This window comes from Bombus huntii, chromosome 2, assembly GCF_024542735.1.
Source record: "Bombus huntii isolate Logan2020A chromosome 2, iyBomHunt1.1, whole genome shotgun sequence".
Lineage (NCBI taxonomy): Eukaryota > Metazoa > Arthropoda > Insecta > Hymenoptera > Apidae > Bombus > Bombus huntii.
The window spans coordinates 8,702,716-8,715,469 of NC_066239.1; the positions used below are offsets into that span (position 1 = coordinate 8,702,716).

A 12,754-nucleotide genomic window follows, 5' to 3' on the forward strand; every position below is an offset into this window, starting at 1 on the left:
AATTTTCTCACACGTAACCTTCGAATTCATTCCCACAGAAATGCCGTTGGCGGCACGCGACGCGTCCACATTATATTCCGCATAGCCGTCCAGTTTGTAACGAAGCTTAATAGAATTCGAGGCTGGCCATGAACACGCTAAAATCCATGGAAAAGGGGAAAGCACGGTTGGGAGACGGGCCATGAATAGCACACGCGCGGCTCCAAACAGAATTAAAAGAAGCACGATACCGCGATACAGGCAGAAGGAAGGCAGAGGTACAATAAAAAAAAACACACACACACACACACACAAAAAAGGGAAGATAAAGGGGGGGGGGGGAAAGGGAACGAAGGGAAAAAAATGGAAGACGATGGTTTGGGAAGAGGTTGATAATGATTATAGAGTCGGCGCGATGGAAGAGAGAATAGGACGAGGAGACACACACGAGGGAGCGCGCAGCAAGGACGAAAGAACCAGAGAAAACTGCCCGAGGATGGGTCGAATAAGGAGAGAGGAAAATAGAATGGCGAGAGGCAGAATGAGAGGGCGTCGATGGGCGTTTCGCGGTCCCGCGATGATTACAGGCTCGGCAAACCTATAATACACGCTGCTATCTCCCCTTTCCCTCTCCTTCTTTATGGGTGCTCTGCTCTTTCCATTATTTTTCTTGTTTCTCTGTCTCTCTCCTTCCCTTGCTTCGTTCTTTTTCCTTTCTTCGACGCGTCCCTCTCTATTCATCTTGACTCCTTCTTCTTCTTCTTCTTCTTCTTCATCTTCATCTTCATCTTCTTCTTCTTCTTCTTCTACTACTACCTCTGCACGTTCCATGGGGTCTGGTTCGGGACCATTCTCGCAAGAAGAAGGATCGTTACTTGCATTTTCTACGGGCGAACCGTGCCTCTTCCTTCCCTACGGCTACGACTTCGGAAAGAAAAGTTTCTGCACCGAAGAAGCAGAAAGAGAAAGAAAGATTGTGGGCCAACCCCCGGCACGCGGACTTTATTCCCTAAGCTCGATACAATCGAGAACTAGTATTCGTCTGTAATTACTTTTGTAACTTTAATGCTATTCCTTCTCGAGCGGTCGGGTATATCTTTCTCCTCTTGTTCCCGAGCGCGGATTCGTTCCGTTTCTCGCTCGATTTACACCGACCGGTCCCTCTTTGTTTCGTGCCTTCGCAACGAATAGCCAGTTTCGTAAGACAAATATAAAAGCCTCTTCTGCTATTATATCCTGCATTTTGACTTTATGTTATCAGATTCTAATCAGATTCTAACGTATCTAAATATTCCAAGTATGTAATAACAATGATTATAAATCGCTAAATAAAATTATAAATATGAAAGAGTATATGTAAATATGTATAAGTATAAAAAGTAGGTTATAAAAATTGTAGACATAAAAGTATAAAGATAGATACATTACGATGAAGGTAATATAGATATGTGTACTCGGTGGGAGCCAACATTGATTTTACCGAATACGTCTAAGTATTATAATTTGAAAAAAGATGAAGGAACTGGCAGGAGTTGATTATCGCTAATGCTAATAGACGAGTTACTTTTTTTTAGATCGCAATGGCTCTCAGAAAAGTGCGATTTCACTTGTGCAAATGCATGTTGAAAGTGTGTAGAGTACAACGTATTACAAGTAATGTACAGGTTCAAATGTATTTGAATACGCCTGTGCTGTTTGCTAATTTTATTCAGAATCATTCATTTGTTGTCTTACTTGAAAGAACATGGAAGAACATCAATGTCTTATTGCTACACTAAACTCCAAGTTCTTGCATCAAGTACTAAAGTGTTGGATGATATTTGCGTATGTAATTCGACACAGTTTCGCGTACGTAAGAGCGATACTTCTAGAACTCTGCGTGTTAAGGAAATATGTAGATAAACTACAATTCTGTGATACAGTTTCCTTACTATTAGAGTATATTCCGTTCCCTACGGTTTTACGAAACAAGCTGTTTTTACCAACTTGATTATTCAAAAAAGTGGAATAATTAGAAGGTCTGAGACCGAAACCTCGAGGAAGTTTCTTCGTCTAAAATCTTTCCATTTCACGATCGTTTGCGAATAACGTTTCTTGCGCCGTGTTCAGTGACAAACAAGAAGAATAGGAAAGGAAACATCGCTCTAACTTTTTGCATTTCGAAATAAAACCCTCGATGTGAAACAGTTGTATGCTACAAAAATACATCGAAATTACCAACTCTGTTGCGAAACGTTTCAAAGCGTAGCGTAACCACCAACTAACCTACTAATATTCTTCTCTAACCATTTCCGTTCGGAAAGAATTTTTCTAAAAGTAAACACGATAGAACCGGAAAGCTCGGGAAGCTGAAAAATTTCCTTGGTCCGCGTTCGTTGAAACTGCAGTCCAACGAACCAAAACGCGGGAACGAGTGAAGTCGAAAGGCGAAGAGCACACGCTCTTTTCTTAGTAGCCGCGGTTAGGTATTTTTCATGCAGGCCTCTTTCACGTCCACCACTTTATACCACTCACGCGTTCGTCGAAAACATAATTGCGCGTACAGTGGGTGCTCGTAAGCGAAGTACGTCGAAGCACTCGTTGTACCCTTCACGCGCACGGAAAGTTACACGCGTGTAATGTAGCTGTAATACACGGCAGAAGGAGAGGGAATCAGAGAGAGAGAGAGAGAGAGAGAGATTGAGGAGGTCACGTTGCGAGTGCTCGTACGTCGAGTACGTTGTAGGTGCGTATACATGCCGCGTGTTCATGCTGCAACCCCGAGATTAGAAATATGTAGTTGTCTCGAGTGCATCATTTACGTCATCGAAGAAAATTCCGTAAAGTGGAACTCCGTTTATCTAGACTTTATTTATTGGAACGATGGTTTGCGTTTAACACTGTCGCAGATAACATTACTACGTACGGCTAATATTGTTTGAAGCTTCGGAGAAACGAAATGAAATTTTAGTTAACACATTGACTGCCACGCCGAAATCATGTTTCGCTCAGGACGCCACGGGAGTATTTTTATTATTTAAAGCATATAATGGCAAAATAATAATAAATTGATGATGGAAGACGACATTCTTCCCCAATGGACCGTTTATCTTATTGGTGCTCACGGATGACCACCGTGGCGCCTTGCTAACATGTTATAACAAGGCTTTGTTTATTTCAACAAACCATTCGCATTCGTTGTTTCGTCGTAAGCAAAACGTGCAGAATATATTGCCGAAACGTGTATAAGATATTAGTATTTGCTCATTCTATATATAATAGTAAGGTATGTGCACACTTGTAACTTCAATTACATGATTATAAAACAGCATTTACGATTATTTTCTAAGGTGTGTTTATAATAATATTTGTAGATGCAAGATTTGTTCATTTTTTTTTATCGATGTTCTAATAAAAATGTTTAATTGTTCAAAGGGGCACTCTTTATTTCAAAGTATCTTCTATTTATCGGTTATATTCAAAATGTCCTAATTTTCAATTTTCATACAATTTTTAAATTGTAAGAAGTTCAAACGCTCCGGTCACAAATGACCACCGTGTGGTGTCACAGGAAAAATCGTGGCCGGTCATACATGACCAACGTGGTAGTCAAAGTGTTAATTGTACGATTAAATGGATTTTTGTCGATCGAATCTATTTATCTGAACGTGAACTGATATTATGTGGATAAAATGAAGTAGTTAGTGAGGAAAATTGGACAATTTTTATTGTATAAACTACTTGTCTTCCAACGAATCTAGATGTATCGATAAATTTCAAATATTTTAACGTGGCTTAATTAAATTAAAAAATGTCAGGGAGGACATTAAAAGTTGAGATATTATATTATATTAGTAACGGTATAAGAACAATTGCAAAACATCATAAACGATATGTACAAGTTTCGTAGAAGCCAATAAACACCATTAGCGATGACTGAACTTCGTTCTTATTGTTTTGTATTATCTTTCTATATCAGATTTGATTCACCTCCTTGAGAGATACAATTGTCTACGAAAGATTAACTAAAATACGCTCCTTGAGATAAAATGCGTCAGAGAGGAACGATTGTTTCTTCAATAATATTATTAAACGTTCAAGAAGCCAAGAAGTAACAATCACTTACTAAATATCGAATTCTGTATTACGTCTTTATTTTTTCAAACATTGTTATACCTCTTTTCGTAGGAACCTTAGTTTATACTTTTACTTCGTAGAAATGTTAATTTTTCGTCTGCGATTGTATCGAAAAAGGACAAAAAGAAAAAAGAAAATAGACAGTTTTAAAGAAAAACTATACACATATACGAACCTGTTAGTACATAAAATCAAAAATATTTATTGTTACAGTGGACGAAACGTGATATTTTTAAACGTGACTTTAAATTATTGTTAAATGTTATTGTTAATTCCTATCCATCGAAAAAGTGACGTCGATTTATTACATATCACCGATGGAGAGACGAACTTCTTTCCACGCTGAATGCACGCACATCGCGCGTCATAAATTCAATAACAGAGACGCGGATGTTGAAGCAATTTTAATCGTTGAAAATACAGAGACGATTTTTGTCGTTCGTTCGATTCGTTTCAATTGGATTTATTTATCTACGTCATTAAATCCTTTGGAAATTTCAGACGGAAACAGCGGCGAGAACGGATAAGCGGTAAAAAATGCCCATCCGTTCGCATATTTATTTATTTATGCGATAGATCGTACGTAGAAGTTCGACGGATAATCCGATTGTTAACTCGACATTTCGATAAATGATTTGTCTGCGTTTCAGTGGAGAAATATTTACCGGAGCGAAAATATGGGTCCGTAAATCTCGGCGCATATTATTGTTTCATCCGCGATAAAACAGCGACGCTGACATAATTTCATTTGCGTAGTAAACCTTAATTACGACACATGAAAAATAAAGCGCGGCTCGTCCATTTCTCCATCCCTTCCCCTCATTTACTTCTCTCTCTCTCTTTACATTTCTCACTTCCCAAACACACGCTCTCTGCATCTCTGACGCTCGAAAATTCTAACAAAAAGCGCCACGTCGCCGCCACTTCAACGTCCATTAATAATTTAATTCGAAACGGCGACGTTATCGTTGAGCGTGATTTCTGCGCCGGTACACGCGTCAACCGTTCCGTAAATTACTCGTTAAAAGCAACGAAAGAAAAACTAAATGCACTCCAACCGAATATAAAAGTACGCGAAACGAAAGAGCAAAATTTCATTAACGGCGAGTTTCTCGTACAAAAATTCTCCGATCACTCGAGAAATTCGTCTATATAACTCGTAAATAATCGTTCGCTAGCTCGAAAGGCAAAGAGAGAGATAAAGTAAAAAAAAGTAGCGATAATGGCGAGTACAGAAGAAAGCGAGGGAAATATAGAAAAAAACAATAGAACAAAATATTTTCTACTCACGTGTCTTTCCTCGGTCGAGCTGAGACCTGTAACGAGACAAATGCAAACAATCGTCAGTCAAAAGCCGTGCGCTTTCAATGGGAAGAGGGGGCGAGAAAAAAAAATCATTTTCATGCATGGGGTGAAATGGGAGGACGATTTAGGGGCGGACGGGGGCAGGTGAAAAAAACTGTCGAAATCCCGGCCACCGCGCGTCGATAAAATGTTAATAACGTGCCCATAAAAAAGAGACAGCAGGGGTGTGAGCCGAAACAGGGGGGGAGGGGGAGACTAGCCTGTTCTTTCTCTCTCTCTCTCTCTATATATATATATCTATATCTATGTGTGTGTTAGATACGTATGCGATGTGGCATAGCGTGGCGTGGATAGTAGAAGCGCGAGAGGCGCCCGTATAAATGATCTTCATGCATATTTATGCGCTTTTCGCTCAAAACCGCCGGTGTCCGCTAACAGGGTGACGCAAACACGCTCACCCCTCGCCTCGAAAGCGGATACCCGAAAAGCGCTTTGAAAATTTCCAGTTGAGCGAGCCGAGCCGCACGCTCGCGCCACGTCGGCTACATATTCTTTTTTTTCTCTCCCTCACCCCCCGTATACCCTTTCCCCCGCTGTCGACTGTCCCGCGGTCCAGAGTGCTCCCGACCACCCATTTTCGATAGCGCATACATATACATATATACAGACCAATATACACAGGACACGTACATATACACACATAGGCTACAGTCGGTCGACTGGCCCTCTCTTCCTTTTTTCTTTTTTTTTTTTTTTTTTTGTTCAGGGTATCGCAAAAGCGGGATCAAACGGATGATGGTGACAAAAAGAGAAAAAACCTCGCGATGGGTCTGGACCGTTTGCAGCATGGAACTCGCTCGCTCGCTCGTTGTTGCGCATGCGCGCGTGCTGGTGTGATTCGTTATATCGGGGCGCAGCGCCACTCGAACGTGACCAAAGGCCGGAATTTCGTTAATTTCTTTTCCCGCCGTGCTGCCCACAGAGGTGGCAATTAAAATCGTGTGAAAGGGCGGAAGGTATGCGTATAACGAGTATTCCGGGGTTTTACGATTCTCGTGGAGAGAGCCGCGGCGAGGAATTCGATCGTGAAGGGGAGCGTGTGGCGCGGAGGGGTGCGCACCCGCCGCGCGCCGGTCTTCTGTGGTTTTTTGGAATTGCTGCGAGGGAGAAGGGAATGTAATGCGTCGTAAAAGGAAGCGCGGAAATTAACTGGCGCTAATTTGATTCCAGGCACCGACGTTAAAATGGGTTTTGATGCCTCGGACCGTAAGTTCTTTTTCAGATTCCACGCTACCAAGTACAATATATATTGTTGTAATTTTGATGGAATTCTTTTTCTAATAATTTGCAGATGGATATAGCATATGATTTCATACGTGTTATGCCGTAATTAACCTTTCTACCTACTGGTTTGCTGATGTGTCGCAGCTGAGATACGTTTTCGTCGATGATACACGCGTGTTGATTTTCTTTGGCGAAAATACGCGGTTTATTTGATCCATCAGAAGCATATTTTATGAGTAACGTACGTCGAGGAATCATTATCTTTATCGGTATTTTTGTTGACTTTTCTAGCTAAATGAACGAGGCTTTGTACCATCGAACAGTAGATTTCTCCTTAGTTTCTCTTGTTTTATTAGTATTAACTCCGTTACTCCGATATTTCTCTTATTTTCCACGAGAAATCACGATAATATTTGCCTCCGAGCACAGACGAGTACTATTTTCGTTTATTTAATGGTTCTATTTTCCATATCAAAATACCATATATCCAAATTAAAAATAGAAAAGAATCTACCGTGATATATTCAACGTTAAATTATACAAGAAATCCTTTTTTATTTTTTTTACAACAAAATTAACGATAAAAATAGAAAATCGCTTAGGACTATCAAAGGGTTAAAATCCTTAGAAGCTAATGGGAGCTTTGTATTCTTTGATCGAAATGAGAAGCAACGATACTCACCGCCATTGCTTTTTAAATCATCGGGTTGACCACGATGCAATTCCGTTTTACTCAACATCGACAATGGATGAGCCGCTGTTGTGCCCGGTGCTGTGGCAGCAGCCGGCGTTAAGCCAAGGCCAAGAAGAGCCGCGGAGGCGGAAGTTGGCACCGGAAGTCCAGCAGCTGGTCCTAGTCCCGGAAGTCCGGGTAGTCCTGGATGAGCACCTATCGCCGTCCCCGGTGGCAATTGTTGAGCATGCATTTGCTGCAGCAGTCTTGATATGTCAGGTCTCTGTTGCTAAAACACAGAAAAAATAGTTATCACCGTGGTTCAATTTTCATATATAACAACGTTATTTTATTGATTGAATTAATTAATCTTTCGTTATAAAAGAAATAATTTTGTACAAAGAGAATAGCCATCGAATACACATAGTATTATTGTCTAATTGATTTCTTTAATACTATAGGAATAGTATTAGGAATAGTATATTAATATTGTCTGTGTTTAAATTTTGATTGCGTTTCATCTATCGTAACACTATTGGTTTATTTAAGAACAAAGGAGTTAAATATAAAAATTGAATTCTTCATACGTTTCAGATATTCGACATTCTATATATACCATTATCGGTACTTATGTAAATTCATACTTTTATGAATACAAGAAAAGAGATAGAAATTATACAGAAATGTGTGTTTCGTTTATTAGATATATTAGAACAGGCTCTTTCTCTATTCGACACATTTTTAAATATTACATTGCATTCTGTGTATTTATATCACCTTCGAATCTTCCATAAAATGCATAAAACTTCGCCACCGATAATAATCACCGATAACTCGAACCACAGAAGTACGTCCCCTGTGGACGTTTCCTTAGATGACACCATCCATCGGCGTCAGGATGAAATGTCATCGCCGAGAAAATCCAAGCTGACGTTATACGCCCCGTGTAAGGGGTGAAAACGAATCCGTGTTCGAGAACCCTTGCAGACCAATGGCGATGGCCACGGTGTCCCAAGAGCTACTCCATAAGAGGCAACGAGAAATAGAGGGAGAGAAGGTGAATCAACGAACACAAGAGCGGACAGACCGGTGAAGAGCAAACGGGAAGACGAAAAAAGAAACTCAGCACGAAGAAGACAGAGAACAAGTTGTCGAGGGCAGGAGAAATCCAATGTTAGATCAAGAGGGGATAACAGAGGCCGGTAAACTCGTTACGTGAGCGAATCATGCTTATCGTGGATTTCACTTAGGTATTTAGGGATCGACCGAGAGGAACAAAGAAGAGTAGAAGGGGAGAGAAAGTAACACACGATTCTCGTAGAACGAGGGTCGTGGTCGCACCGACGAGGGTGGATTATGCGAAATAACCCCTCTCGGGCTACGCGCCGATTGTGTACGATAGTTATTTTCCTGGACTGTCGCTGAATGGGCCAAAAGGGACGGCGAGGGGTCGCGGCTTGGCGTGTGTGTATACAGCTTGTATGGTCTTCCCGCAGCACAGTTTACCCCCTAGGGACGTATTTGCACCGCCCTACGCACGTGTACCTACTCCACGGATGTAGCTTGCAATTTGCCTTGCGGCCACTCGACTTCCGGCGAGGGGCTTTTGACGCGCAACAACTTTTTCTATGCTGTGAAGCCCGCTCGACGAACGACCAGGAAGGGGCCACGGGGATCGCGCCGCGAGACGGTGAAACGTTTGCAAGAGAAGGAAGGCCTCGTTGACGTTCATTTTTCAGGGGTATCGATTTTTTCAAGAAACGCCCCGCTTTTTCGAGGTAGCCGTCGAGAGCTTTTATCGACGTGCACGGTAAACGGTCTGCGGCGTTTGATGTTTCGCGCGATATTTGCTGCGGAATTTCCCTTCTTTTTCTTCTTTTTTTCGAACGCTTTGTGGACATCGGTTAGTAAGCTTTGCAGTGGGAGTTTTAAACGTTTGGAAATATTAAGTCGGCGGTTAATACTAGGTCGAGGATATTTGAGCGGCTTCATATTTTTGTGAACATAATTGAAAGAGTAGGTCGTTTTTATGCTACGTTTGCTTTATATGCAGAGTCAAATGTTGGATGTGTAAGTAAAGAGAAAGAGAGAGGATGAGGAAATGAGTAACACGATTAAAATTGCGATAAAACAGAAGTAGAATAGAACAGTAATCGCGGAAGAGAGTTCAAGTTTCTAAACAAAGAGCGACCTCGATTAATGGTGCAACTATTTTAACAATTATGCACTATTTTGATCACTCGCAGATTACGTCTTCGTGCTGGAAAATTAGTTCTATTTTAAATATGTTTACCCCGATAGGATATTTTAGCCGCTGCTAAAGCCATGTTTTTACGGAGAGAGGCGAATGCGCGGAAGAATTTATTTTTACAAGGAACATTCGAATACTGAATAATTTTATCGAATACCGAAGATAACCTTTCGCTTCGTCTAAATTTAACTCGACCACTTGAAAGCACGTTGCTTTCGAATGACAGAAATACGCGTCCACTGGACATTATTATTATTGGGCAGACATTAAGACGCATTTTAAACGAATCTACCAAAAATATAACACCGATAACGTCGTTGGTACAGCTTAAATAATCGACTGATTTTATTAACGTTCATTTCATCGGGAGATTCGCAGCCACTGAATCACAACTTTCCACGGATGTTCACCAGTTCCAAGAATACCATTTACATAAATTACCCTTTTTTATTTCGAACGCTACGCTATATCCATAATACTACCATTACCACCACGCCGTATAATCATTTTCCACTTTATACATAACAAAATGTATCGATTACCCCTGATCAAATTTCGGACACCCCTGACCAAAATTTCCACCCCTGTATCATCCATCAAACATGCGTAAACGTCAGTTATAATATTTTCCCCATTTCACAAACCAACATCAATCGAAAGAAGAAAAGAAAAATAAAAGTAAAGATACAAAGCACGGAAACAATTGTCGAACGAGCAATAGACACGCGATATTCAAAAGGCAACAGGCTTGAGTTGTTCCGTAAATGTTCATTTTCCTGTATCCTGAGTTCGATTTTTGTATAATAAAATATTCTATTTCGCTGATTTTAGAGCTATGTAACAAGAATAACTCGGTTTCCTATCGAAGAAGAAAAAGATATACTGTTTCTCAATACGATCTCAATGCAATGACGTGGCGCGAATAATAACTGATTTCGGTTTATAGCCCGACGATTCAATAAAAAGGCATTCTAACTACCAAAGTTTCTAAATACTAACTCATCGTTAGTACGCAACCGAAGAGTGGAGAGAGAATTTTAGATTAGAAAAATAGTCCACTTCCAGTGCCGTCGGTTGAAGTCGATAAACATTACTACCACATTGATCTTCACCCTTTTGATAAGATTCTCATGTTGTTATTAAAAATCGTCCAAAGCGTCTCGAAGTTCCAATCCTTGTGCTTGTGACCGACGGTTTGACCTGATGGGGTGGGGAAAGAACCGATGTGGAAGCGGCGTTGTTCGCAACAAACACGTACATGTATAGCGAAAATCGGCGAGCATAGGCCACGTTGAGCGTGCACGAGCCCCCGACGGTATTCAATTCGTATTCGAAGCAACGCGAGAGAATCGACAGGGGGGGGGAACAGGGGACGTCGTCGTTCGTGCAACGCGGCAAACGAAACGTAATAGTCCCAAACGAGGTTTAACGCGGCGTGAATAATACGCGGAAAGGGAAGCTACAGTACGAGGAGGGTTGGCTGGCCTGATGCCTGAGGGGAGAATCGGTCCGGCACCATCGCGCAGTGCCGGAGGTGCGACTCGTCCATACCTGTACGTTTAAATACGTGTCAGGGAATATCCTGTATGCGCCTGTACAAATGCATCCCCCTTGGCTGGCTGGTTGGCTAGCTATCGTATCTGTCTGTGCGTGCAGGAAAGCGTGCGATACGCGCGTTCAAAGGTGCAAGAAGAAGAGGAAATGGGGAACGAAACGAGACAGGGTGAAACAGAGAGGTGCAATGGGATACAGCGGAGACAAGGAACGGTGGAAGCGAGATAGGAGAAACGGGGCAGGGAGAATTGCGTTCCAGCGTGCAGTGTTATTAAACGAAATATTGATTCAACCCCTGTTTACCGAGTAATACATATTCATGGGGGTTGGCGCTTATGTCTATTTGCCTCTGTCGTCCCTTCAGCCTTTGGCCCCTGCCGTTCTGCCCTGTCCGTTTCTGTCTCTCTTCTGCGTTCGTCGTTGCTTTCCACTACGCTTTCCTTTTGTATATTTATATGTATATGTGTGTACCTTACTCTATCTCGTTCGATTTATCTCTACCTTGTTTTCGCGTCTTTATTTAGCATGTTCCAACCCTACGACGATAGAACTGGAAACATTGGAACGTCTCCCCTTGGTAAGTACATCAGCATGCGTTAACCGCATGTGCGAACGAGAGGAGTGCATGTGCACGTGTAACGTTGCCGGCTTCACCTTGTATTAGCCACTGGCCGGCGCTGAGTGCACGCGCGTCCCCACATGCCGATGACGCGTATTACGCAACTGCAGATTGCGGTTTGTGTCACGACCTCGATCCGACGATTTCTAGCGGTCAGGCCTGCGCTCGTTAAATCGAGGACGCCCCAACGAGAGCCTGATTCTGTCTGCGGTGATCGGACCAGATAACGTTCGATGGCTCTTTTTTATTTTTCTGGCGGGTTGGTCGGTTTTTATGGCAGACTCGTGGTAATGACGTAGTAAATTTCAATGGCAGAAGAAATCGCACGTCGAAATCAGAAATCAAAAGCAACAGTTTTCTTTTTTCTGTAGAAAACAACTGGTATAATTAACAGCCGGCATTCGAATTTCTATGATGTTTCGTTACAAGCATTTCGACCGTCAAAAGTTAATCTGACCCATTCCGGTAAAGATACTTCGATCGCCGACAAATTTGATATCAGCCAGACGAAGTTCAATTAACTTTCTTTATCTACATATATCGTTTCATTCAGTCTTACGTCAAACGCATCTCGCGATGAGACAAAACAAAAGAAAAAGAAAGGGAAACAAACAAGCATAATTTGATCAATTTTTATTGAACCGTGCAAAGTTGAATTAACTACTCCGATTAATAAACTTACTTGAATCCTGTTAACGCTTTGACTGACACGTTGGTCATAATGACGGTTTCTCCTGTGATCACGGTGGTCATTAGTGACCGGAACGCTTGAACTTCTTACAATTGTAAAAATTGAATGAAAATTGACGGTTGGGACATTTTGAATATAAGCGATAAATAGAAGATACTTTGAAATAAAAAGTGCCCCATTGAACAATTAAACATTTTTATTAGAACATCAATAAAAAAAAATGAGAACAAATCTTGCATCTAATTATTGAAAATTCTCAACGCGAGAATTGATTGTAATTTC

General features: G+C 41.4%; 1 protein-coding gene across 1 annotated transcript in view; it reads right to left on the reverse strand.

Annotated features, from left to right (window-relative positions):
* The window catches only part of LOC126875370 (protein groucho-like), a 77,364-nt gene that overhangs the window by 12,575 nt on the left and 52,035 nt on the right, over positions 1-12,754 (reverse strand). The window contains exons 6-7 of the mRNA XM_050638249.1: positions 7,367-7,646; positions 5,386-5,411 (exon numbers count right to left, since the gene is read on the reverse strand). Of these exons, the coding sequence (XP_050494206.1) occupies positions 5,386-5,411; positions 7,367-7,646 (306 nt within the window). The remainder of the gene's footprint in view (positions 1-5,385; positions 5,412-7,366; positions 7,647-12,754) is intronic.